This window comes from Brachyistius frenatus, unplaced genomic scaffold (assembly GCF_029030835.1).
Source record: "Brachyistius frenatus isolate BFR_SWC_R1_liver_20210118 unplaced genomic scaffold, ASM2903083v1 Contig_22, whole genome shotgun sequence".
NCBI classification, from domain to species: domain Eukaryota; kingdom Metazoa; phylum Chordata; class Actinopteri; family Embiotocidae; genus Brachyistius; species Brachyistius frenatus.
In genome coordinates this window covers 5,424,779-5,451,940 of record NW_027210621.1, presented here as the reverse complement: position 1 = coordinate 5,451,940, position 27,162 = coordinate 5,424,779, and the positions used below count along the sequence as shown (strand labels likewise).

General features: G+C 42.2%; 5 protein-coding genes across 12 annotated transcripts; 4 read left to right on the top strand and 1 right to left on the bottom strand.

Moving 5' to 3' along the window:
* The first annotated feature begins 276 nt into the window (after positions 1–276).
* rack1 (receptor for activated C kinase 1) lies at positions 277–4,337 on the top strand. Its single transcript, XM_069697107.1, has 8 exons — positions 277–490; positions 962–1,133; positions 2,235–2,382; positions 2,715–2,810; positions 3,072–3,182; positions 3,494–3,634; positions 3,868–3,978; positions 4,225–4,337. Exons 1-8 carry the CDS (start codon positions 382–384, stop codon positions 4,288–4,290), a joined length of 954 nt encoding a protein of 317 aa, XP_069553208.1. The 5' UTR covers positions 277–381; the 3' UTR covers positions 4,291–4,337.
* Positions 4,338–4,977: 640 nt separating this feature from the next.
* On the top strand, positions 4,978–8,163 carry nme5 (NME/NM23 family member 5). Its single transcript, XM_069696731.1, has 5 exons — positions 4,978–5,538; positions 6,779–6,984; positions 7,597–7,697; positions 7,781–7,899; positions 8,019–8,163. The coding sequence occupies exons 1-5, from the start codon at positions 5,413–5,415 to the stop codon at positions 8,100–8,102; spliced, it is 636 nt and encodes a 211-aa protein (XP_069552832.1). The 5' UTR covers positions 4,978–5,412; the 3' UTR covers positions 8,103–8,163.
* Positions 8,164–9,877: 1,714 nt separating this feature from the next.
* Positions 9,878–13,985, top strand: LOC138620136 (heterogeneous nuclear ribonucleoprotein A/B-like). 4 transcript variants are annotated; one of them, XM_069697104.1, is made up of 9 exons: positions 9,878–9,966; positions 10,472–10,701; positions 11,215–11,383; positions 11,751–11,909; positions 12,002–12,133; positions 12,227–12,317; positions 12,452–12,607; positions 12,717–12,802; positions 13,256–13,985. In XM_069697104.1, the coding sequence occupies exons 2-8, from the start codon at positions 10,487–10,489 to the stop codon at positions 12,785–12,787; spliced, it is 993 nt and encodes a 330-aa protein (XP_069553205.1). In that variant the 5' UTR covers positions 9,878–9,966; positions 10,472–10,486; the 3' UTR covers positions 12,788–12,802; positions 13,256–13,985. The 4 variants fall into 4 exon arrangements, with proteins under 4 accessions (XP_069553205.1, XP_069553204.1, XP_069553207.1 ...); XM_069697103.1 differs by having other exon boundaries at positions 9,903–10,020; XM_069697106.1 differs by lacking the exon at positions 12,717–12,802 and having other exon boundaries at positions 9,903–10,020.
* Positions 13,986–14,345: 360 nt separating this feature from the next.
* phykpl (5-phosphohydroxy-L-lysine phospho-lyase) lies at positions 14,346–19,496 on the bottom strand. Of its 3 annotated transcripts, XM_069697097.1 has the most exons (13): positions 19,099–19,490; positions 18,882–19,000; positions 18,589–18,748; positions 18,429–18,503; positions 18,247–18,334; positions 18,043–18,159; positions 17,833–17,915; positions 17,530–17,755; positions 17,101–17,255; positions 15,357–15,446; positions 15,119–15,252; positions 14,923–14,967; positions 14,346–14,568 (listed from the first exon to the last, which is right to left on the bottom strand). In XM_069697097.1, exons 1-12 carry the CDS (start codon positions 19,155–19,157, stop codon positions 14,924–14,926), a joined length of 1,350 nt encoding a protein of 449 aa, XP_069553198.1. In that variant the 5' UTR covers positions 19,158–19,490; the 3' UTR covers positions 14,346–14,568; position 14,923. The 3 variants fall into 3 exon arrangements, with proteins under 3 accessions (XP_069553198.1, XP_069553197.1, XP_069553199.1); XM_069697096.1 differs by having other exon boundaries at positions 14,346–14,967; positions 19,099–19,491; XM_069697098.1 differs by lacking the exons at positions 14,346–14,568; positions 14,923–14,967; positions 15,119–15,252 and having other exon boundaries at positions 15,362–16,834; positions 19,099–19,496.
* On the top strand, positions 17,911–25,358 carry LOC138620135 (protein FAM53C-like). 3 transcript variants are annotated; one of them, XM_069697101.1, is made up of 5 exons: positions 17,911–17,931; positions 21,704–21,949; positions 22,059–22,119; positions 22,199–23,031; positions 23,876–25,358. In XM_069697101.1, exons 2-5 carry the CDS (start codon positions 21,866–21,868, stop codon positions 24,140–24,142), a joined length of 1,245 nt encoding a protein of 414 aa, XP_069553202.1. In that variant the 5' UTR covers positions 17,911–17,931; positions 21,704–21,865; the 3' UTR covers positions 24,143–25,358. The 3 variants fall into 3 exon arrangements, with proteins under 3 accessions (XP_069553202.1, XP_069553200.1, XP_069553201.1); XM_069697099.1 differs by lacking the exon at positions 17,911–17,931 and adding an exon at positions 19,763–19,804; XM_069697100.1 differs by lacking the exon at positions 17,911–17,931 and adding an exon at positions 20,955–21,603.
* Positions 25,359–27,162: the final 1,804 nt, after the last annotated feature.

Below are 27,162 nucleotides of genomic sequence, written 5' to 3'. Positions count from 1 at the left end.
TGATTATAGATTTAAAAAAATATTTAACTTGAATGGAGACTCGCAACTCCACTAAAATAAGAATGTTTTCTCCGGGAGAGAGTTTATGAGGATGATAAAACCTCCAAAAATAACAATAAAAATCGCTTGAATAACAACAGAGATTTCGCACCACCGGTTCTCGAGGCCCTAAAAAAAACACAAAAAAAAAAAAAAAACGTAAAGTGTCGGAAGTCCACATATCCCAGAATCCTCCGCGGGCCTCTCACCCCTCATAGTTTTTGCATCCGGGTCTGAACTTCCTTTTCCTCTGTGCCTGGATACGATGAGGACCTAGGTCTGCTCGGACCTCTGAAAAATCCGAATCCATCCTTGCAAAAGGCACCGCCGAACCTCGTCAAAATGACCGAGCAGATGACCGTGAGGGGGACCCTGAAGGGGCACAGTGGATGGGTCACCCAGATCGCCACGACGCCCCAGTACCCCGACATGATTCTGTCGGCGTCCCGAGGTGAGGCTTCGCCCGCCGGTTCCGCCGACGTGCTAAGTTAGCATTCGTCCGCTAGCTGCTCGTCTTTTGCCCCCCTCTCCTCCCGCAACGAAAGGAGCGTCGGCGCTGTAAAAAAAAAAAAAAAAAAAAAGAAGCTCGAGCGACATATTAAAAGATAAATTCACAACTTGTGTTGTTTTCAGACTAACTCTTCTCTCTGCGCTACTTTACGTGGGAGGCGCCCGTTAGCCAAGCTGGCTAATGCTAACTAGCGTCATCTGTGACTGAGCTACCCGTCCGGTGTTTGTGGCACGTGTCGTGTTTTTAAAAAAAAAAATATTTAAAAACACACACACGCGGGTGTTACGGGTTGTGTAGTTGACGTACCCACCCGAAACACTCAGGCAGCAGGAATAAATGATCGCAAGCTTTCCTGACTGAAATGTGGACCCTGAGTTTAAGGAAACACTTTGGTGTTTGTTTGGTTTTCAGACAAGTCCATTATCATGTGGAAACTGACCCGTGATGAAACCAACTACGGCATCCCCCAGCGCTCCCTGAAGGGCCACTCTCACTTCGTGAGTGATGTGGTCATCTCCTCGGATGGACAGTTTGCCCTTTCAGGCGCCTGGGACGGGACGCTCCGCCTGTGGGACCTCACCACGTAAGTGCCGGGAGCAGTTCCTCTCCACCAGGGCTGGAGGTTTGTTTGGTGGAAAGAACATGTCCTTTTTTCTTCTTTTTTTTGTAATAATCACACGGGAATAGCTGTAGTACGACTAAGATTAGATACAGAAAACAACCGGCACCAATTTGGCCGATACAAAGACACTCAACCAGTTTTACCACAAGTTCACCGGGACCCTCGGGTGAGCTGGGTGAGGCTTTTCTCCAGACGGTCCAATGTGGTACAAACCACACTGGTGGACTTGATGGAGCTCACACAGTCAAGAGCAGCTTAAACTGGGCCTGGACGATATGGTTAAGTAAATGATCCATTTCTCCTTAATTGTTGCGACACAATGATATTTATTCGACTAATGTGCTCATATTAAACTCTGGAGACTAGTTGGTTAAATAAATTAATAAAACAGAATATAATCAGGTTTTTTTGGGGGGCAAAGTTGTCAACAAGAACTTAATGGAGATCTACAAACTTGTTTCCTCTCCTGCCTCAACTCTTATTGTTAAAGTTGCTTTGTTGATATTTGAAACGGAGACATCTAAAATATAAAAGTCCACGCCTGCCACAGGTGTAAAAGTCATCTACAGCTGAGCTACAAGTTGACTTTATGCACATTTATTTCATTGTAAAGTCACAACTACATATTGCAGCTGATTTTGTTTCTATGATGTACGAAAATCACTGAACGAAGGACGTTTTGTATTAATTAATGCAACATTTAGGGAAGTTATTAAGCTTACTGAAAATGTGAAGAGACCCCTCGTCATCTTCGAGGTCACGGTGTTACTTGGGGATAAATTTGTCAGTGATGCAGAAATGGTCCTCAAGAGCTTCTTTTCAGCTGAGGGAAGTTGAACGCTTTAGATTTTTTTGGCATCACGGTTCTGTTGCAGATTGCATCCACAATTTTTTTTTACCACAAGTCATATTTTTCTGCGTAAACATACAAGAAATTGGTTTAGAAAAAAAAAATGTTTTAATAGTGTGCATCTTTTGGAAGAAGTCTGTAGTTCTTGGCTGCTTTGACAGAAGACCTGCTCATGCTCGTTCATCTGAAATGTTTGTCTGTTTCCCCCATAGTGGCCTCACCACGCGCCAATTTGTTGGACACACCAAGGATGTTTTGAGCGTGGCCTTCTCCGCTGATAACCGCCAGATTGTGTCTGGCTCCCGGGACAAGACCATCAAGCTGTGGAACACTCTCGGAGTCTGCAAGTACACCATCCAGGTGAGCCGCCAACTCGTGCTGCCGCCGCCCATGAAGCAGCCAGTCTGCCTCTGAGATTTAAATGCAGACTTGTGACGTACGATTGCTTTTGAGGTTTCTCAAACTGATGTCAAAAGCAAAACGTGCTGCTCGGAGTCATGTGTGGAAACATTAAAAGACAAGATAGTACAACATCTCTGTGCCTTAATAATGTTGAACAAATGATGCTGTCGGTTGATCCTGTAGATGAAACAGATTGAATGTTGGTAATGATCAGAATTTTTCCCGCTCTCGTCTGATCAGGAGGATTTTTAATTGTAGTCACAGAGTTTGTTTGTCTCTTCACTTTGCAGGATGAGGGACATTCTGAGTGGGTGTCTTGCGTACGCTTCTCCCCCAACAGCAGCAACCCCATCATTGTCTCCTGTGGCTGGGACAAAATGGTGAAGGTATGTTGTTCCTATTAAAATCTGCCTTCTGTCTTTGCTTTTGAGTTCTTATTTTTGATTTTAGATGAAGCAAAAAAAAAAGAATATGAATGAACGTTTGTGGTCTTGTTTGTGCAAAAGATGTGTTAAAAAAAACCCAGATGTATTCTGACCACCTCACTGATGAGAATTGTTGTGTTGAGGGCACAACACTTATCGCTGTTTATGACGGTGTTTATAGAAACATAGATGTGATGTCGTCTTTCTGTCCTCTTGTCCCAGGTGTGGAACCTGGCCAACTGCAAACTGAAGACCAACCACATCGGCCACACTGGCTTCCTGAATACAGTGACCGTCTCTCCCGATGGCTCCCTGTGTGCATCTGGTGGAAAGGTACAACACTTTATAAATGATCTGGACAACCACAGTGTGTTATTGACCTTTCCTCGTTGCTTCTGAGCTCGGTGGAAGAAGCAGTTAAAAGTCCAGCTTGCAGGTTTCAGCAGTGACGAAAATTCATACATGCTTGTCTGTTTAATATTGATGACAAATAGAGGCTGTTTCTGAGTGAAACCTGCACTTAAAAAGCTCCTTGTTTGGGCAAAAGATTTGTGACGATCATCCGTCACACTCCGTAGCTCTCGTACTTCTATAACCTTTACCGAGGTGTTTACATAGTGCTTATCTTTTGTCTTTTCTGTCAGGATGGCCAGGCCATGCTGTGGGACCTGAATGAGGGAAAACACCTCTACACCCTGGACAGTGGTGACACCATCAACGCCCTTTGCTTCAGCCCCAACCGTTACTGGCTCTGTGCTGCCACCGGCCCCAGCATCAAGATCTGGGTAAGACTTCACCCTGAATACCTCATGATCCTCACTTGGTGTAAAAATAAAAGAGCTGTGATGTATCTTCTAATGCCAGCTGTACTCCTTTGATGATAACAGAGGCTGTTTCTGAGCTCCCAACATTGTCTGAAATGTTTGTGTAATCAATTTGGAATTATTATTTTTGAACCCTCCTTTTCTGCCTTTGTGCCATCAGTAATTGCAACACCTCTGCTCTTTTTCTCATGTAGGATCTGGAGGGCAAAATCATTGTGGATGAGCTGAGACAGGAAGTGATCAGCACAAACAGCAAGGCTGAGCCCCCACAGTGTACCTCCCTGGCATGGTCTGCTGATGGACAGGTACAAGACATTCAGCTGTGTAGGACTTGTCAGCACAGATGTGTGAAGCCACTAGTTGGCGGTTTTAGTGTTGTATCCCCGGTGATTATACCCATTCACTTTTAACTCTGATGTCCGCTGATGACAGTCCTGCAAATATGAGGGGCACTACAAAACACACTTATTTGAATATTGGTAGACTAAGTATAGGGCTGTAAAATGGAAAAATTAAACTGGTGTTAACTTTAATTCCTCATTTCCTTACAGACCCTGTTTGCTGGCTACACTGACAACCTGATCAGAGTGTGGCAGGTCACTATTGGAACTCGATAAGAACCCTTCGCTGAAGCAACTTTGAATAAAAGACTCTTTGAAAAGAAGGTGTGCCGTGTCGGTCTGAACACTTGTGTGATGTAATTGGTTCTAAGTAGAGTCAGTGGATAAGTTGAAAGATAATTAATTGCCATTTTGATAATCACTCGTATGTCATTTTTTTATTTGCAAAAGCTACAATTCTCAGATTCCAGCCTCATAAATTTGAAGATTTTCTGGTTGCTTGAGTCTTCCTTGATAAATAAATTGAGTGTCTTTTTGTTGTGGGCTGTTGGTTGAATTTCAAGAAGGTATTTGTGGCTCTACCTCCAGCTTTGCGAAACACTATTGATTTCAAATTCTGACATTCAAAGACCAAACAGTCCATTGATTACTTGGAGAAAGAATAAACATATTAATTGATAATGAAAATAATCATTTGTTTTAATCCTGAATGTAATACAAGTTTATTACTGGTAAAAAAAAAAATGTCAGCACAAATGCTCTTCACAGGAACAATAATTTGTAACCCAACCTGAATGTGTGAATTTTTTTATTTTTTTTTTGGGGGGGGGGGTGTATTTTGAAACGTAGTTAAAGTAAAAAGGATTTATCAAACTAAAGTTTGCTTGAAAAGGAAAATAACTTGATTTTTAAATGTAGCCATGACAAAATAATGTTGCTCACTGAATGTATATGAGCACCTGAATTGAATATGACCACTCACCCTCATATTTTGAATTAATTCTTTGAACATTAAGTAGGAGTGACTAAAAAGGAAATAGCGCCTGTTTAATTTAAGGAGGCAGATAAATACTGAATTAATTGAGGCGTTGTGTGTGTGGTGTGTCTTGCTCGGGACGCCGTAGACGCAAATGGTATCCTGGCAACTGGAACACAAGACACGCAAAACGTGCAGCAGTGGTTTAAATTGGCAAAGTGGTCTTTCTTAATGAAACGGTCCTGAATTGAACCTCAACATCGTGAACTTTTATCAGCTGCACGTCATGCTTCATGTAACCCGAGCGTTGCAAACGGTGACTTAACTACCGTCGAACCGTGTTTAGTTGACTGGACCGACGTGATCCTGCGGAAGTCTTCAGCTGCAGGTTTGTTATTTTAAAGTTGGCGTGAGCGCACAGGATGGAGCAAACTTCACATGATCGTCTTTATGTAGAAAGAACACTGGCCATCATTAAACCAGATGCCATTCACAACGCAGAGGACATCGAGGATGCTATCCTGGCGTCGGGCTTCATTATCCTGCAGGTTGGTTCAAATGTCTTTAAAAGAATTCGTTGTTTTAAGTGATGGTTTACTTTTGCAAAGAAATTACTTTGTATTATAACATGCTTGTCCGATACGTCAGCATAGTCTATATTACTGGCAAGTTTCTACAGTTATCTCCATATACTGGCTGATGGTGTGTAACTTAAAATTGTTTTTTAAAAAAAAGACTTGTTTAAGCCAGAAGAAGAACGTTGTTATATAATTTGACCACAAGAGGGCGTTTTACAACACGTGACAAAGACTTTGTCACATGCAAAAAAAAAAAAAAAAACTATTATTGAAAGCTGAGTCCAAATATGTTCCCTGAATTTCACTCCCACTCCTAGTTTTATTTTGTTACACTAAACTGGCATGCACGTGGACACGGGATACCAAGGACAATGGAGATCCTCTGTTTGCAGACTATTCTGGACACTAATGAGGGATGTTACTGAGGCCAAATATGGGTGGAAACGGTACACTTTTACATGACATGTTTAAGGTGTACCAACAGCATTATTTATGAATGATTAGTAATATATGTATGTATGCGTAATACAAATATTAAAAACAACTGATTTTAATTCAGTGTAAACAGTACAATAACTTCCACTTGTTATAGTTTGTGTGACAAAAAAGTAAAATGTTGTTTCCCGTTATTATTTTTTTCAATTAAGTACAGTATTTGACAATATATTATTAAACTGTCAAACCCTTTAAGTAGAGACCTTTAACACAGCAGACATTTTAACTTGTTACAGTATGGTAAGCGCAGATGTACTAATGATGGCAGCATCCCATCAGGAAAGGTCCTGCTAGCTTACAGGGACACATAATAGAGCTGAGCCATCACTAACTGCATGCTGTGACCAAAAACAGTCCTAAAAGGTCTGTAAAGAGAAACATTAACCTCAAATTTATTGTGTTTTCAATTGCTTTGGGAGGTCAAAATAATTAAGACAGAAGTCCTCAGCAACTAAGAAAAACTAAATGTATGTGTGAATGGGATTGCATTTCATATTAAAAGATAAGGAGTTGTATTTTTAGTGGATTATTCTCCAGAAACTAGGATTTTTAACAGGTGCTGCTCATACAGTCATTCTTGCATCCGTTGCCATTTGATGTGTAAAAAAAACATGTCTGCATTCCCTTACGTGGTCTGACAAAAATGAAGAGGAATCCTGACTCTGTTCACTGCATTTGGTTGAGCTTTCTCCACATATTTCACTGACATGTCCAGAAGCGGAAGCTGCAACTAAGTCCAGAGCAGTGCAGCGACTTCTACGCAGACCAGTATGGAAAGGTCTTCTTTCCCAGCCTGACAGCCTTCATGAGCTCCGGCCCCATCATTGCCATGACACTGGCCTGCGACAACGCTATTGATTACTGGAAGTCCATCATAGGGCCTGTCAACAGCACCAAGGCCAGAGAAACCGATCCAAACAGGTCAGTCCTGTTTAACTAATATATGTGTTAGTATCCATTTGTGTTGCATGATTGACATTTCTGAATGTTATGGAACGCTGATAATGGAAAGTGGGCTGTGCTTACACAAACCAGGCCTGTGATTGATCCTATGAATTAATTCCAAATGTCCTGCTTTTTCAAGAAGTGCAGAAACAGAAGCTGGCATAAATAAAATAGCCCTGGAGTATCCTTTAAAAGGCTTTCAATCACTATTAATTTCCCTTCCCAAATAGAAGTTGTGTGTATGTCTGATGTACATGTGAGCACACTAACATTATGGGGTCACAATACTTTGAATGTTATTGTGGTGTGACGACTTTAGATTCGACAGAATAATAATGTTGGGTCAAACATGTTATTTTTATTCTCTGTATCATGCTGGAAAAGTGTCTTCATAATCTTGTTATGGTAGAGTGTGTATTTACCTTACAATGCTTGATGACTTGTATGATGTACAGTACGTAGTTCCCCATGTCCTTTGACATGTGTGGACCATCCTATGACTTGGTATGTCAGGGTGTATCTTATGTATGGTGTAAAGGTCTGATAACATTGGCACAAATATGAATGAATTTGTTTGTTTTTTCTCAGCCTCAGAGCAAAATATGGCTGTAATGACCTGAAAAACGCACTTCATGGCAGTGAATCATTTCAAGCAGCAGTGAAGGAGATCAAGTTCATGTTTCCAAACTGTAAGTGATTCGCACACTCGCGCATACTGCTGTATGTATAGAGATGCAATTTTGAATATTAAATTCTGCCCCCTTCTGTGCAGCTATAATTGAACCGTTTCCCTCAAGAGACGCAACCGAAGAATACCTGAGCAGGTATGTAAACCCGGTTCTGCTACGTGGACTCACTGAGCTGTGCAAGGACAAGCCACTCAACCCCTGTGTAAGTACTGATGCTGAATGTTTGAAGAGATACAGCTTTATTCGTCAGCCATTTACTCATTGCTATTGAACATTATTGTTAACACGTGGATTGCTTTCCTGCACTTTTGCTTTCACTAGATTTGGCTTGCTGACTGGTTGATCAAAAACAATCCAAACAGGCCTAAAATATCTGATGGAGTCATAGTGGAAGAAGAGGAATGACAGTGAAAACAAGGGAAGAGAGGGACAAATTATTACTTTTGACAAATGCATGTTAGGTGCTACGATGAAATAAAATGTGTTTTTTAACACTAATCATCTGTGTTGTTATATCAACCTTGTTTAATTGTTGCTTTCAGTTGTTCTAACATATCTGGAATTGCCTGGTTAACCTGGTTAAAAACTCTGTATTTGAGGAGATGAGTTGAGTGACCTCAGTTGACATGAGAGCATTAACAATACAATACAAAGCAGTGGTGCACAAAGTATTCAGATCCATAAATAAAATGATCAATACAGCAGTGTAAAAATAATTCATTGGAAGTTACAGTCCTGTATGAAAATTCCTACTTAAGTAAAAGTACAGAAGTATTAGCAGCAGAATGTAGTTATATTATCAGAGTAAAAGTTCTGGTTTGCCCCATCTGACTTATATATTATTATATATGACATCATTCGATTATTAATAGGGAAGCAGTGACCTTGACTACACACTGCTTTTTGTAAGATATAAGAGGACAAAAAGGTAGAAAACCTTGTTAAATCGTTATCTTAAAAGTAACTGAAACTGTCAAACCGCCTAAATGTCGTGGAGTATAAAGTACAATATTCCCCTCTGCAGTGCTTTGGAGTGGAAGTATAGAAGCCTCAAATGGAAATACTCAAATAAAGTGCACCTTAAAATTGCATTTAAGTACAGGACTTAAGTAAATGATCTTGATTAGTTTCCAACACTGCTGCCAGGTGCATGTGGATGTTCAACAAATCTCTAACTGAATGTACAAAGTACATTATTTCAATTGGTCAAATGAACATTGAAGTGTTTCATACACACAGTCTACACTTCAGCTAACATATTCTGTGTAAAGATAACACCACGGAAAGTTGAAACATTCTGGTGCTTTGGTTTAGTTTTTTTCAGCTAAAAGACAAATCAAAGAAACGTAACTATGTCTGCAGCTCTGTTTATTCCATGTGTAGAAAGATGGCCATGATGAACTGAGCAGCTGCAGGTTTTAGATTTCACTCCCTGTGGTCTGCTGCATCGGGAAAGGCAGTATGGAAATGGATCTAAGGATAATAAATCAAGTGTGTTTCCTTTTACCAACACATGACAGTTGAACAGTCCATTCCCTAATCACTACAGCATTCAGAAAAATCATTAATTGCAGTACAGCACAGAAACAGTGACCTCATTAATTACCACAAAGTCCCAAATAAAACAGCACATGTAGTAATTCCAAACCAATTTTTCCTGACACTGTGTTTAAGCTTTATTGTTTTATAGTCTCTGAGGTTTTATCCATGCCATCTCTCTTCATAAACGTTCACAGCAGTCACTGAATGAAATGTCCGTGTCCATGTAAAGGCGTAATGACAGCATTTTATACGTTTATTCATTGATAATGTTAACACACAGCTACGTCAACATTTACAAGGTGCACACACTTGTCCGATCATTTTCACACGAACCCTGCGTTTGACCACATCTTTGTTACATTCAGAGTGAATTGGGGAGTCGGCCCAATTTTAGGATCGGCAGTTTGAAGCTAACACAACGGTGCAGCTATTTATTAGAGCTGAGTCGAGCTGAAATAGCCCAGCAGCGAACAACGCATCATTTTCAGCAAAAAGAGTACTCCGAGTTCCTTCCTGTCTTTATGAGGGGCGTGAACGTCTTCTGCGAAAAAGAAAGAGCAGCGCATGCGATTGGTCGCCGCCGTGAGTGGCGGAGGTAATTATCCAATCAGGCGGCTCCTCCGCAGAAATGTCGTTTTTTTCTCCCGGTTCTAGAAAACCAACCACGAGTTGTCGTCGTGTGGGAGAATCCATCTTGAAGAGAGAGAGCTCTCCGGTTGTGTGACCAGTAAGCTGATTTTTGTACTACATTAGCCTGTTTTTCCTGTCATTAGGTTGTCACGTAAGTAGTTTGCTTCTTGTGTTCTTTTCATAGTTTTTTTCCCCTGCGGTTGAAGGTTAAATATTTGTGGTCTTTAAAAACGATAGGCCTGTGTTGCGGCCAGCACGGCCTGTGAATTACGTAACTGCGAATTCGAGTTGTCCGGGCTTGGTTTTTTTTTTATCAGTGTGGTACAGATGGCTACAACTTTTCTAATCTTCGCCTGCAGCTGAAAAGTGCTTTGGATGTTACTGTGTTGTGTTGAGTAAGGCGCTACTTTGTTGCCATTTTCCGGCTGTCGGCAACACCGGGCTTCTCTGTGAATGTATGGAGCGGCAAAATGGTGGGAAATGCACGTATTGGCACCACGTAAATGGCGAGGCATATAACGGCGTGACACATTATGTAACCGGCGTAATTTCCCCCCTCCACCCCCTCCCCCAGTATGATTTATCTTTCTGTGTCGGCTTAGGTACAACAGTACAAAATGTCTGAGACAGAGCAGCAGTACATGGAAACATCAGAAAACGGCCACGAAGTCGACGACGATTTTAACGGAGCCGGTAACACGGAGGAGGGGAACGACGGCAGCGCCGGGGACGAATGCGGTGAGGGTGCAGGGCCCGACGCGGACGGCAATTCGCAAAACGGCGGCACGGAGGGCGGCCAGATCGACGCCAGCAAAGGCGAGGAGGATGCAGGGTGAGTTTTTTTTTTTTTTTCCCTTCCCTTTTTCTTTTTTAAAAATAAATAAATAAATAAATAATGACCCAATGTAGTAAATAGTCTGAATAAGTGAGCGCTGGTGGTTTGCCATGTTTCTTTGTTCAGCCGGCCTTTTGTTGGCGCCATGTGCAGAGCGGAGGGGGGATGGGCGCTTCAACAGGGGATTAAATCTAACCATAATGGAGGGTAAAAAAAAAAAACCAACAACTATAGATAGGAGGTTCCCTGCTGTGCTCGTATGTGAAGAATTTCAAATTTTTTTTTTATTATAATTTTTTTTTTTTTAATCAAATTGATAAAATAGCTTGAAGCTATAGCAACTGCCCCCCCCCCCCCATACGTCACCAGGTCAACAGATTTTCTGGAACAGCCTGTACGTAATGTATATTTACACCCCCCCCCTTCCCCCCCTGCCTGGCACCGGCCACCGCCACAATATGAAGCTGGAGTGGCCTGCTCTGCTAAACATGCCCGTCTTTCTGTGCCCAGGAAAATGTTTGTCGGTGGCCTCAGCTGGGACACGAGCAAGAAGGACCTCAAAGATTATTTCTCTAAATTTGGTGAGGTGACGGACTGCACCATCAAGATGGACCAGCAGACAGGCCGGTCTAGAGGCTTCGGCTTCATTCTCTTTAAAGATGCAGCCAGTGTAGACAAGGTGAGTGGAGAAAAGCTCCCTGCAGAGAATATATGCTCACATAAACAAGATGTTCCATACAAACACGCAGCAACAACAAACATGGCTCCATGGTGGATTTACTTCCAAAAAAAAGGGACAACTTCAGTCATGTGGAAGTGGTTTGACTACAAAAGATCAGAAGTACAACAAACCGCTGCAATATGTTAGCCTTTACTGAATATTTGAACTCGGTAAACCTATGCATACAATTATAAGTGTCCTATAATATTACAACCGTTGTTATGGCAGAAATACCTGAAGATATTGTACCCTTACTCAGGAACATGAGTAGTAGGTGGGTTGTTTAAAATAATATTTTTTGCTATTGTTTTTTGTTTGTTTTTAGGTTCTTGAACAGAAGGAGCACAGGCTAGATGGCAGACAGATTGACCCCAAGAAAGCCATGGCCATGAAGAAGGATCCAGTGAAGAAAATCTTTGTGGGCGGCCTTAACCCTGACACTTCTAAGGAAGTCATTCAGGAGTACTTCGGGACCTTTGGAGAGGTACCACATTCAGCGGATTTGTCAGCGTATTAAGGAATTAAGTGGGTTAATGATGTTGACTGCTTCAGAAGTTTGCTTTCCTGTCGTCGTAGATTGAGACCATTGAGCTCCCACAAGACCCAAAGACGGAGAAGAGGAGGGGGTTCGTATTTATCACGTATAAAGAAGAAGCTCCTGTTAAGAAGGTTATGGAGAAGAAGTACCACAACGTCGGTGGAAGCAAGGTAATGGCAAAGCGCACAGAAGTGACATTGGGTAAAGTGCGCTCTGCAAAGTTTTCATTTCACAATTGAATGTGCTCTTGTGTGGTGTTGCAGTGTGAAATCAAAGTAGCCCAGCCCAAAGAGGTGTACCTGCAGCAACAGTATGGTGCTCGTGGATATGGAGGACGTGGCAGGGGCCGTGGAGGTAAGCACCCTTTTTTTTGTGTATACCAGCAGAATCCGAACTATTCTACACCCTAGGATAAACTTAAATGTGCGTAGCTGCCTGGGTCCTGTGTGTTGGAGAGTTGTGACAAAGGCCTCACCTGTTGTTTCTAGGCCAGGGCCAGAACTGGAATCAAGGCTACAACAACTACTGGAACCAGGGATACAACCAGAACTATGGTTACGGACAGCAAGGCTACGGATACGGCGGCTATGGCAACTATGACTACTCTGCTGGTTATTACGGCTATGGGGGTGGCTACGATTACAGTAAGCGATAAGTGCCCCCAGGGAAAGAAAACGAATGAGAGAAACTTTTATTTTCTTGGTCCTCCTTGTTGTACAGAAGAACTCAGTCCCTTTTTCTCTTGTCCTCCAGACCAGGGCAATACAAGCTATGGGAAAACTCCAAGACGTGGAGGCCACCAGAGTAGCTACAAGCCATACTGATCACACATAGTGCAGGTATGCATTTTTGCATCATCCGTGGTAGTATGAGAACATAGCTGTAACCATTAGTGCCTTTTGACCCCAAAGATCTCCATCTACTCTAAATCCATTCAAGCATTGTGGTGGGGTTAGGGTAGGCCGTGTTGTGGGGGTCTGTGATCATTAAAGATGGATTCATTCCACCTGTCAGCCATCTTAAGATGCATCTCTACAAAGACTACTTGATCAATAAGGATTGAGTTGGTGGTGGTTGAGAACAGGAATAAGGACCGTTTCACCTTTCACCCGGGTGCTAGGTGTTCTAGCTAGCGGTCGTGTCCCCCCCCCCTCTCCCCCCCCGACCCCCAAAGTGTGTCTGTCCATTCACTGACCTGTCAAACTCATTCATGCACCTGTCTGTCTTTGTGTAACTGCATGCCACATTTGGTTTATTCTCAGTAACGTTAAGCACCGTGTTTTTCTCTCAAGGTCTAAAGTAAATAAGAAAAAGAGATCCATGGTCTGACCACAGCGAACATGGGCTCTGGCTTTTCCTTTGGAGTTGGCAGAAATTTGGACTCATGCTCCATTTGTACAGATCAAGTGAGGAACTGGGGAAGCAAATGTCACTTTTCCACTTTTTATTTTATATTGTTTTGTGTCCATTTACATTTCCAGTGATGGAAGTGTTATTTTTACTGTACTTTTTGGTACCTTTTTGAATCTAATGTATTGTATGGTTGTATTTTTACATGTCTACTGGATTTACAGATGAGCAGGAGCAAGAGCTTTTAAAGCTCACAAATAAAACAATTTTTTTTTTTTCTTTCTTTTGGTGTTTCTAGATCTTTAGTTATTTTCTCCCATGCTGAGTGTTGGATGCAAGTTGCATGGCTTCAGATGTGGGGTGAGGTAAAATAAGGGATTTAAAACTAATCAAAGGGTTCTATGTAAGCGTGTAAAGTGAATGTTTGCAGATGGCCTTGTAGACGAAGACAACCAGCATCTTTTTTTGTGTTTGTTTTGTTATTATTTTTTTTTCTTTTGGCTTTTAAGGAGATTCTTCCCCCATCATGTCTGCAATTTTAAGTGGCTTTACTAGTGTTATTCAACTGAACGCAAGCCTGTTAATGTAAGAGGGGTTCTCCCTCTCTCACTGGAAACTCATTCCTCTAGTGTCTTGGGCAAATTGGTAGAAATAAACGTTTGGTTTATATTACACATGGATCTTTTTGTTATTATTTGTAAAGTTAATGTTAAATGTTTTGTACTGTTAAATGGCTTGCTTGTTTTGTCTCGGATAATGTTAACATCTCTCCGGAGGCGTCTTTGGGAAGCCGTGAGAGAGGGCTTCACTACCTGCAGGATAACTGGCTGAGTGTTAATACCCACCCCACTAGATGTGAGGCTGCAATACTTGAGCATTTTTGTGAATGTGTCCAGGAGTGAAAGATAGTGGTCTGGTAAGTGCTTAACTCAAACCATACTGTGTATTGAGCTCATGTTGCTGATCAGTGTTCAGTTGAGGCTGGTTCTTTAAACTATTGCTGCTGTGGGTAAAAGAACATAAGAGTCAATATTAAAAATGTTACCTGTTTATTAGTTTCTAGATTATAAAAAAAACAAGCAAAAAAAGTATTTTTTGTGGAATTTAATTAGTGTCACATAATTATCTTCTGGTTTATCGTCATCTCCCAGGTGGTATCGATGTGAAATGTTTACCTCCAATTGGATGGGTATCATCAGAGAGGTGACTGATCGTATCTTCTACCAAAAAGATGCCATACATTGGCTCCCAACACCTGGAACAAAACATTTACAATGAGGTTTCACTCCAGCTGCAAAAGAGTCAAAGCGGTGATCCTTCAGTGCCATCGTTTCAAATCCACTGTCGCCACTTTGATATTCCGTAGTAATCTTTGATATAAAAATATATCTCTGATGGAAAGTCTGCTGTTACAAGTCAGTCCTCTCAAAAACAAAGTGACCAAGTCCCCCACAGCGGCCGGTGTCGAGTGTTCCGCCAAGTGAAGTGAACCTGTTTGATCTGCTTGAGCTGCGAGTATAGATATTCATATCTCTACCTCTGAACTTTATGAATGTGACCATCTGACAATGTCTGATGCAATTAAAAGTTTTCTACAGGTTTAACAAACCTTAGATGTCTTCCTTTTCCAATTTTAAGTCATGGATTTTCACGTCTGCAAGAACAAGGAATTCAATGAATGCACTTAATTTGGGAATGTATAAAATTGTTGAGAATCCGCCTATGACGGCAGGTGTTAATGTGTCAAGTAGATCGCATGCTTACAATCCTGTGTCTGCAACTGCAGTGTAAAGATGATGACTAACCTGCGAGGATGCGGTCGATGCATTGTACCACCAGTTCTGCGTCCTCCATGTTGAAACACATCGGAGGCTTAAACTTGAGCACACTTTCCCAGGGGCCGTCCGTGCTGACACAGATCTGATACTCCTCCTTCAGCCTGATAGAACGAGGATAGCGAGTTGATTGACAAAATGCAGAGAGAAAAGTCAGGTTTATTAAGGCAGCGTGTCTGATAACTATTAACTGGTGTAAATCTCACACCTCTTTACCACCCGTGCTGCTGCTGCCGTGGCAGGAGTCTTCGTCTCTCTGTCTGTAACCAGCTCCAGTCCCACAAACAGTCCTAAGCCTCTGCATGAACAAACTTAGTTTAATGTTTCATTGGAATTCAATCAGTTATAAAGTGATGCCAAATTAGTCCCATCGCCATGGTTTTACACTGCTAAGAGAGTGAAAATGTCGGTGACATCTTGGCCATACTTGAAGTGTTTGATGTGTATCTCAAAATCCCATCAGTTATCCTGCGTATCCTTTTATTCTAGTGTATCATTGAGGAAAGTGATGAATGCTATTATGAATTGGACAATTATTTTTGAAATATTTGAATAATTAAACATCAGGTTCTGCAAATTCAATGCTTCTGATGGATATGTCCTCAAAATAGGTGTCTGTGTACTTTTGTCCCTGCCATATTTTTGCTGGTACCAATCATTAATTTTGGACTTTTGGCACACGGGTGTTTTCGATCACTGACGGATTTCACAAATGTTTAGGTTGAAGTTACGTCAGAAGTTTACCCGAGGTCCCCGAGTATTGAATTACAACTGCTTTAATGAGGGCCACACCTTTATGCACTGTTGTCAGGTGGACCAGAACAACTCTCCTCTGCTGCTGCATCACTGATATTGTATCATGTCTTTGTGTTTTGTTCAAATGCCTTGATTTTCTGGTTGTTAAAACACATTTTGATATTTGCGCTTTACGTCCATTTCGAGCTCAAACGCTTGCAGTGTGGAAAAATGACAGTAGCCATGTAAGGCGTCGTTCTGTCAAGCTGTCAATCGAGCGATGCGCACACTCGCGCTGTCCTGACAGGAAGTCTAATCAGCCAAGATCAGTGAAAACACCCGTGTGGATGTTCTAAGTAGGTGTAGGTGAGCTTCAATTAGTGCAGCCAGGGCACTGGCTTCAGGTAACAACTTGATGGTGGCTTCACAACTCGTATCAAAGTGATTATTATTTTTTTTAGTGTTACTGACTTTGAAGCAATGGTGGAAACTACTGTACTTTAAGTACAATTTTGAGATACGGGTACTTCAATGGAGTATTTCCATTTGATGTCACTTTATGCTTTCACTACATTTCAGTAAGAAATATTGTACTTTCTACTCCACTACATTCATTTGTCCACTGCAACGTGTTCAAATGTTTTAAGTTTCCAACCTTTGTTTTCTGATGTCTTATAAAAAGCAGTGTGGAGTCCGGGTCACGTTTCATATCTCTTATGTTTTTAAAAGCTCTACCAAATACGGATTTTTTTTTTTTTTCCCCCTTCTAAACTTCTAGTATGGTTTCATTTCAATAAATGATGTGGTATCTCACCAAAAATCAAAACATTTGAAATAAGTAAAAAAAAAAATAGATTTGAACTTTTTTTTTCTTCGTTCCAGTAATCATCTCGCAATGCTTCCTTCACATGGATATAAAACTGGATTTAAAGAAGTAAAAACCAGTTCCACCTAGAGGAGATACAACAGTAACATGCTGATTACACACTGATGCTTCAGTATTAATAATAAAATGTCACGTATAATAATATATCACTCGGAGGGACCAAACCAATACTTTAACCACATTTTGCTTTTACGGAAGTAGGAATTTTCATACATGACCTCTAATTGAAATGGAGTTGCTTTAAATTGCTGTATTGGTACTTTTATTGAAATAAAAGATGTAAGCAAAAGGGCCTTGAGGAGCCTGAGTGGACGATTCACAGCATCATTACCTGACGTCTCCAATTATTTCATGTCGTGTTTGTAGTTTTCTGAGCAAATCTTTAAGATGTGCTCCCACCCTACTGGCATTTCCTCTTAGGTCCTCCTCCTCTATAACATCGAGGACTGCCAGGCCGATTGCACACGACACTGGATTCCCCCCGAACTGCATGAAGTTGGAAAGGACTATTAATCTTGATTATATGAATCCTTGTACAGTGTTGCATTAAAACATCTGGAGGAATAAGACTAAATTACTCTGGGAAAAACAATTTCATTTAAACAATATAATAACTAATTTTACATCAGTTTAGTGACAATAATATTACCTCAGTATAAAAAAGGGTGAACTTATTCCCCAAAAAATGTATCGACATCACCGGTTCACCACTGTGGCCGTCTCTACAAGTGGTAAAGGCTAAAGGCTTCAGTATAGTCACCGTGTTGAAGTACTCCACTCCGTTGGCTGTGAAAGCTCCAGCTATCTCCACAGTAGTTGCCACACATGCCAGGGGATGTCCATTGCCCATCGGTTTGCCCATGGTCACAATGTCTGGACAGAAACCTTCTCCCTGCAGCTGGAAAGCCCAGAAATGACTTCCCACACGTCCAAAACCAGTCTGCACCTCATCTGCCACAAATACTCCACCAGCTGAGCGCACATATCTGTGGAGAGTGCGGGGGAGACGCGTCACACCACCATTACTGAGCAAAGTCAGCCAGGCAGCTGAAACCAGACTCACTCTGCAACTTTTGCTGAGTATCCTTGGGGCAAGATGATTTGTCCTCCAACACTCGGCAATGATTCGGCAAAGAAGGCGGAGATCTGTGGGGAAAAAAAGGTAACTACTGACGTAAAGGTCGTGCATTGTTTGTGTTTATAACCGCATTATTTTGAGCGTCCGCGTGTACTGATTTTATTAAGGCTGAAGGGCGAAGTGTTAGGAGTGTACCTTACGACCTTTCCTGTGCACCTCTTCTATTAGGTCTTTCACTGTATCAGCGTATGCTTGGCCTGGGGAGGGGTGATCCTCTCTGTATATGCCTCTGTAGGTGTCTGGTAAGGGTGCCTGGGACGATGAAACACACTGTCAGATGAGCAGGAGTCCACTGTTGCTTAGCGGTTTGCGTGATGATAGTTGTATAAATCTACACACCACATGAACCCATTCTTTCTGTCCCGCCAGTTTCCGGAACTTGTAAGGACTAATGTCGATGAGGGACATTAGATGCCCATGGTATGCACTAGTACAGAGGGAGAGTTCATCGTAATTGAAAAGCAAGTGTGCGTGCGTGTGTGTCAGAGGGCGACTATCGCGAAGGAACAGAATATACTTACTGGTCGAGCACGATGACATCCTCGTGTTGGGTGTACTGCTGTGCCAAGCGTATGGCAAGATCGTTGGCCTCCGAGCTGTCAAGAGAAACCGTAAAAATCACAGCAATGGTCCCTCAGAAGTACCTCATTCTGTGAGTGTGTTGAACAAAGCTTTACTTACCCGGAGTTAACAAAGTAGAACACGCACAGTTTGTCAGGCAGGGTGGCAGCCAGCCGGTCGGCGTAGAGGACTATGTTGTCATGCAGGTATCTTGCATTTGTGTTCTGCAGGTCCATTTGTGCCGCTGCAGCCTTTGTAATGCTGGGGTGACAATGACCCACTGTAGAAAACAGACTGACTCATTCAAAAAACGTTCTGCCACTAGGAGGCAGGAGTGCAATCTGCTGGTTGTTGTTTTTTGTGTGTGTGTAAGTAATACAAATGGACTATGCACTGTATGATAAATGTTTTACCATGATGAACGTTACTGATGCAGTCCAAGTAGCGCTGGCCATTTTCATCGAAAAGATATTGTCCTCTTGCTCTTACTATTTTCATAGGGTCTTCTGAATAAAAAAGTCTACATGACTGGCTGTAATCAAAGCAATTAATACGTGTCAGTAGCAAGCTGTGCACAACATGACCGGGAGTTCACGTCAAGAAAAGACCGCAACGTTTGACTTTACACACCCGATAAGCCTCTTCCTCATCGCGAGAGTTTCTTCTTTCTTGAGTTTTATTAGAGCCATAATCTTTTTGGTCTCTCTGTGTGTATGTCACGTATACAGAAGAGTATACAGAAACAACAAACAGGAACCAATAACGGGCAATAAGAGCTATGGAGGACTCACCCACGACATATCTGTTTTGCTAAGTTAAAACATCCACCGCGCATGCGCAGCAGAGGAGCACATTTAAGATTCACTTCCCACGGTTCATCCTGAAGAAGTATCCTGCAAATGTCGTCTTTCCTCAGTCACAGATAGAGTTGATCGATCTAAATGTAATGGGTGTTATATTATCCGACATATGTGTGGAAAAAAAAATAATTGTACTTAGACATTGTTTAGTCCGTTTTTAAATTATGCTGTCGCTTTATTTAGAAGGACCTAACTGTAGGGGGTCTTAACGGGACAAAGATGCGCAAAATAAGTGTAACGTGTGTTATTAATTTTTTTTTGTTTGAGTTCAAAATATATGTATAAACATAACTAAAAAAAACAGTATGTGTTTTACAATTATTTCGGCATTTTCTTGAATTGAAATTTTGGAGGCAATAACACTTAAACCCCTCTGTATTGGTATCTTCCAAAGGCTATAAATACTCCGTTAATTCCGCCGCTCACCCGGTGCACTCGCTGTGCAGCTTCGGTTGCTAAGGAACCACCGAACGCAGGTAATACATCAGGACAGCTGTAGCACGCTAGCTTGCAAACAGGCTGCCGTGACCAAGCTAACGCTACAACTAATTCAGACGTACACCAGCCATTGAATAGACTACCGCACGTTTTCATAGCCGCGGCCTTCACGAGCCGCGACTAAAACCGTCCGGGGGTGACAAAAGCCGTCCGCCGTTAACAAACTGTCGCCGGTAATTGAAGCTTGCTAATACAAACGGCTGCGCTTTAACGAGCCGCATCGTGTTACTTGCGCTAGCTCACCTTGCACCACCGGCTAAAGTCGATGTCGGATTTAACCGGTGATCGAGCGTTTTATTTGATGCGGTCGTACCTGCAGCTGACGATGGAGATCACGTTATTCATCTGAGCGTGTGTGTGTGTTTTTTTAAATTTAATATATATAAAGGGACGAGCTGCGCAGCGCCGTCTCCGACATACTTGTTGACTTGCACGTTTGTGAAGACGCGACGTCCCCTTGTGTCAACTCTTGTTTTGATCCACCAGGAGTCTTCATTCATGTCATCCGCGGTAGACGCGTGTCGGATGTCGTTTTAAGGGCCGTGCCGTAGTTAATTCATAGAAACGCTCAGGAGGATACTTGTTGGCCACATTTTTTTGAAAAGTGCTGTTGGAAGTTTTTAACATTTTCAGCTGGTGGTTGACATCACTGCTTCTGGTCGTTTTTGTGGGGTTGAAGGCTTTTTTTTTTTTTTTAAACTAGAGGCTGCTGCCACGGTGAAGTTGAGTCCCTGTCTCTTCTGGCATGTGGAGCTGGGCTAGCAATGTAGCACCATGTCTGCCACAAGGAGAAAGGCCCCTGGAGGCCACATCTGACTACCAACAGTGGTGAAACGAGCAATGCTCCAGATGTCATCAAATGGTTCAATTAAGACTCGCATCGTGACGCCGACGTGGTTCATCATGTCTGGTTTGGTTTCCACCTGAAGTGAACTTTGCACTTTTCTGCAGCTGTGTAAAGGCTAAAAGGGCACGTTACATTTTAATCCAGGAGATGGGAGATTATATATTGGTTTTTGGTTTCAATTTGAGATGTGCAATTTCTTTGCTGGGGTTCCTTGCATTTGGCCAGCACAGGTTGGATCATCGGAGACGTTTGTGGATTCGCTGCGTAGGTTTGCAAGGGAAATATCTGAGGAATGTGTAGCTGCTGAAATGGACAAGCAGCCTGATCTATGGGTACATCATGCCGTTTTTGGCTTTGCTTCAGTAATAGAAGTCCTTCAGACCTGGTCACTGTTCTTTTGTCCCCTGTGAAAAGATACTGTGGCATGCGTCCAACCCCTGTCCCATTCATCCCCCCCAGCCTTTCCCTTTTAGTCTCTCCCTCCCCCTTCCGCTCTCTTCACCACTCACAGCTCCTCATTTGAGTTTATTGGACCCTATTGACTTGATTGCCTTTGTATTGGCCCAAATGGTTTTCGCTCGGAGCATACTTTGAATTTTATTTTTAAATAGCAGTGGTGTGTGTTTGGAGTCTTTTTTAAAGATATGACCTGTTCACTTTTACATGAAGGAATGTGAAGTGCTTTTCTTTGTTCAGGCTCTCCTCGTGTCCATGTGTGCTCTCTGCCTTTTGTGAATGTGAACTTTTGCCTCTGCCTTTCATGTGTGAATGCGGCAGCATATAGATCCCAGCCGAGGTCCCGTGTAGAAATACATGGTCTGTACTCGGGCTTTCTGTTGCTCACTCTGTGGCTTTTCCACACGCAAGTGTTTCCAACAGTGGCTTTTACCCTCCGATCCAAGGCTTGATCATGGATCTGTCTGGCAACTTGTAAGCTATTGTTTGATAATGTGTTCTCTGCAATATGTGCAACCAGTTTCAGTTAATCAATGACATTGTTTAACTGATCTATTCTCACATGTTCCTCTAGGTGGCATAAAGATGATGGTGGCATGGTGAGAAATCAGTCATGGCTGGTTGAGGTGTGGAGGGGATGCCATAAACCAAGCCAGGATTCTGACTTGAGGAAATTGTCACTGCCCTCAGTAATTCTCCTCATCTCCATGTCTGTCCGTGGATCGTAGCTACAATAATGGTAACACTTATCACAGAGCAGCTCCGTAAGCAGAGTTTGGAAGAACCGTATCACAAGGCTTTCTCATTCAATGTGAATGTGGTAAGTTGGATATTAAACTAAGTCTTGTCCTTCAAACTGGTGTTTTTCCTTTCATTGACTAGGTTTTATAGGATCTGCTTTTGAATGCAAGTTATTGTATTTGTTACAGTCATTACCTGCGGTGGGCTCCAGTCCCACTATCTCATGGAGTGCGTGTAGAGCAACGCAAGGCAAGTTAAATGAATTAAGAGCAACATTTGCATTTGGCAGAGGGAGATCTGTCTCATGTCTATCTTTTTGCACTTTCAGAGACAAGCTCAGCTACACACCCATCATCCAAAACCCATGTTTTGGATGATTCCTGTGGACTAGATTCTCTATGGCCTTCTTCCCGCTCTGGAGAACCCCTCCAGGGACCACAGGTTTCCTTCACAGACGAGGCTTTCCAAAGTTCACCCCCGCCGCCACCTCCAAAACGCCACTGCCGGTCCCTCTCTGTTCCAGAGGATCTGTCTCGGTGCCGCTCCACGTGGCATCCCAGTGCTTCAAAGGTTTGGATGCCAGTCAAGCGTGGCTGCCATAGTGGAGGAGCATCAAGTTCAGGCTCTGGAGCGAGCTCTTTGCCACTTTGTGGTCCGAGTTCCTCCTTCACCTCTTCCTCAATACACTCATCTTCTAGCCCTACCTTCTTTAGCTTAGCACTGTCATCCGACTCCCCTTTATCATGGGGCTTCCCATGGGACGCCTGTGACACACTGAAGGGAGCTTGTTCTTCCTCCTTTGCTACTCCTTCCTCTTGCTCCTCTTCACCAGCCCCCCTGATTTCTCACTCTGTGTTGCAGCGTCGCTTCAGCCTCTCCCCTGTGCACATTCAGAATACCTCTGTGGTGCCCCTGCCCCCCCAGCCCTCCCCCGTTTCAGCTCAGACTTATGGCTGCTCTGGCCTGGAGCACCCAGCCCTGTCTCCATCTCCCACTTCAGCCTGCAGCACACCATCCTCTTCTAGGCGCGACCTGCACCCTGCGCTGCCGCGATGCCACTCGCAGCCCTGCGACATGCGCAAACCTCGCTTAAAGCGGCGCCACGACCCCGATGTTCTGCCCTGCCCCCGGCCGGGCCTTGACTTCAGCAAGATGACACAGGTGAGCAGGAACAACCAGTGGGTGAAGGTAGTTGGTCAGTTTCCTCTTATTGGTGCGTATATTGAGTTATAGTAACCCCATGACCATAGTTAATCGTACCAGTAAGTAATCGGTCGGCTTGCATTCATCTGTGCCCTTCGTAGGCCTCCTTTCTTGCACAAGTCCCAATTTATACACAATGCCATCTATGACGTATCCTTCTGATGAAGTCATCAAAAGAGCGCCAGTCAAACGACGTGGAAATAAAGATGAAAATGTGAATTATCTGTTTCATCCAGCTAATGAATTGAAATGATTCAAACAACTATAGAAAATAATTGCCATCAGGCAAATATGTAAAAATTGTAAGAGGCCTAGGTTTTTTTTTTAAAGTTCATTTCCTCACTTTGCTTTAATATTACAGTGATGAACCACTCGGTTCACACATTTAGGAAGTGGCAGTATGTTGGCTTGCGGTCACTCCTGGTATTAGTTTCACATTCTACTCTATTTATGTCAAACACTCTTCCAGACTTATTGGTATTTAAGTCTCTTTTCCTTTTGTCATTCTTGTCACAAATGCCAGCCAAGCTAAATAACTTTGAAATGAGTTTCTCCGTAATTCCGTCAAACAGTTTGTGCCACCCATTCAGATGTCCTGGCGTTGATCCTGATATTGTTGCACCGCCTGTGTTTTATTACTGCCGAGTGTAGATTTTGTTGTATGAAGTTGATAATTAATTCATTGAGAATGAGATTTGGAGTCCATTTTAGCAAGATGTTTTGTGCCTTCTGGTAAATGATAAAATTGTCACATAATAATTTATGACACTTTTTTTTTTTCACACACTTTTTTTCTGTGCAGATTGGTAATCGGGAGAGCGTGTTGTGCGGAACAGCTGGCTGCATAGTTCCAGTGTCTTCTCAGGTGGAGCTGCGCTCAGCCTTCTCCCCTGCTGAGTTCCTGGGACGAGCCAGCATTGGGCCACTGAGTGAAAGTGAAGAGGAGGAGGAGGAAGAAGAAGAAGAAGAGGAGAAAGAGAGAAAAAGGACTGTAATAGATGGAGGACAAAAGATTGTTTTTGAAAGGGACTGCACAGAATTGGACTTGAACCTCATAGAAGAAAACTGACCACTCCCTGGTACTTTCTATGATTACTGCAGCCATAATAATGATATTAAAGCACACCTGTAGGCTTCATGCGCTCTTCTGGTAGAGTCCTTGGGAACCTGCTGCCCTCCTAAGACATATGTCCAGAGTTCATAATTCAGAGCCAAGCAAGTAGAACCTAATATCAAATTACAATGCTATGATTGTAACACTATTCAATGTTTCACTAAAATGTCAGTGCCTGCCTGTTCAGCACTCCATAGGGAAATGTGCATGATCAAATAAGGACATTTTCATGCACACTGAATTTTGACCAATATTTGATAACAATACAAGTCTTAACTAGCATTAACCACTGGCATGCCTCTTGATAGTCTTGCATATCTGCATCGAAGAGCGCCATATACGGGAGTAAGCAGAATGTAATATCTCCTCAAATAGAAAAAAACAAAAAACACGCCAAGAACCAATAGTTAAATGGGATTGAGGTTTCATTCTTCAATGCCCCCTCACATAGAGGAGTAGTTGCATTTGGGTCTCTAAATTTAGACTTCATTATATGTGAGCTATTAAAGGTAAAAAAAATAGTGGAGGAGCCCAAACATTAGGATCCATATTTAAATGCTCTCCTGTAGGTTCAATAGAATACATTCCAAGATGCTCTGCACTTCTTTAAATCCCCCCCAGAACCCGAGGGAACATCTACTTTAACTTGCTTTTAGCTTGTCCCTTTGATGTAACTCTTAATTTGTCCAAGGGCAGCTTTTCTTCTAATGGCAGAGAGGAGATAGGTTCATGTATTTCTTTTGGAATCTCCATAATTGCTTGGACATGAATGCATCTTGTCAACAGTAGTTCTGATAATACTGTATACTGACCATGCCTTAAGCTTAAAATACAGAGTTTATGGTGCTCTGGTCTTCTTTTCACAGCGAGACATTTTTGCAATCTCCATTTAGCACCTGATTCTGATATTTTTGAACATGTGGCACATACACTGTACAAGTCAGTTAAATTGCTGTGTGAGTGCTGCAGTTGGACTCCGCAGGGCACAATGTAATGTACTGTACAGTGGTTAGAGCGAGTACACACGTCCAGCGAATTCTGTGAGTGTATGTGACAAAGGCGGTAGTGATGCAGATGATTTGGTGGCCTTTAAGAAATAATTTTTCATGTTTTCAGATGGAAATATACCTGTTGCACAATTTATGTACAAATAAAGTTTAATAGAGAATTATTTTTTTCTGAAAAAGTGTCTTGTCTTTCTTCTATGGGTAATTTATCCTGCTCCTCGCCATCTGGAAGAGCGAGTTAGGGGCCAGCGTATTATTAGATTATTTTGAAATCTAGTGGGTAATTTTAATATGTAATACTGATCATGTATGGACGTGTAGTGTTTAGTCCCTTCTGACCTGATGAACATATTGTATAAATTCAACATTCCTTTGTGCTTTACATGGTAAAAGGGGGTGTGGGTTATAGATGAACTCTGAAAGTGTCAAAACGATTAGTAAACTCATTAATGCACACAGCCCTCATTCAGCAGTGTCCTCTCAGCGAGCCATTTGTACTTCCTTAACTTTATGACATCATATTGTCACGGAAGTTCAAAACTATAATAACTCCACCCTTTGCATTGCCGCCTCTACAACCTGCATGCGGAGGAGGAGGAGGAGGAAGAAATCTGCCGTCGTCGTAGCAACCGGGCCTCACAAGCTACAAGAACCACCAAGACGTTAAGGAAAAGCTGCTCTGTTTTTGGATGTATAGAAGATAAGTCTTTACTGCACAGCCCTCCAAAGGACAGTGATTTAAATGACCCGTGGCTTAAGTCATTTCGTCTTTCTCTTATTTCTGACTGCTTCTTCTCAAACTGCCTCGATATCATGCCGGTTTTGGCAAAGAAGTTACGGTTCAAGGACACTGCAGTTCCCACTTTGCGTGGACCGAATTACAAATCAGCAACCAGTAAATTAATATATGTTGGGTATTACAGAGTGTGTAGCATCGTCACTTGCAGTGTTTGTTGGCGTTGAAGTAAAGAAAATGAAAGTAATAGCGTTGTTACTAGAGTTGATGTCACATTGAAAAGTTGCTGTTGTTACATTGTTGTACAACATTTTTTTTTATCCCAAACTTCACCTTGAACTACATCTTAACCAAACAAGACAAGTAATTCACTTGTCTGCTGCACTTGTGGAGTTTGTAAAGCCGTAGTATCCGTGTCAGAACAGCATATCTGTACCTTTGAAAACAAAACACAGCCAGTCTGGATAGCGCCAAACACATGAATAATATCTGCTGTTACTGCATTTCCTTTAATATTCTCACTTTACATGCTGCCAGTGGGGAACATCATTAGAGAGCACAATGTTTGTTTTCATAGTTATGCAGATGATACACAACTTTACATTGCCGCTGAACCAAACGATGATGCAGCTGTGCGCTCCATCACTGGATGTCTTCAAAGCAATAAATAAATGGACGAGCAATAATTTCCTAAAATTAAACGACGATAAAACAGAAATCCTCCTAGTCGGCCCCAAAACGAAAAGAGAAATCGTAGAAAGTGATCTTGGGCCGTGGATAAAATCAGAGGTAACAAGTCTCGATGTAATCTCAGACTCAGACTTAAGTTTCAAGGCCCACATTAACAAAGTGACGAAAACTTATTTTTTCCACCTTAGAAACATAGCCAAGGTGCGGCCGCTTATAAATCGGACAGATGCCAAAAAGTTGAATCTTTGGAGGTTCCCAGCAGCAGTCGAAAGAAAATTGGGGATTCAGCTTTTGTCAGCTACGATTCAAAACTGTGGAAGACAAAACCTGTAGATATGAGGGAAGCCAGCTCAGTTGATACTTTTAAAAGAAAGCTCAGGACATATCTCTTTACTTTAACCTTTAACTATCTTATCTTGAAGCTCTCTTGCACTTGAACTACCCCGCCTTTTAAAATGCACATTACTTATTTGATATTTGAACTCTATTTGTGTTTAATTTTATGCATTTTATCTGTTCTTATGCGTCTAATTTGTCTTCTA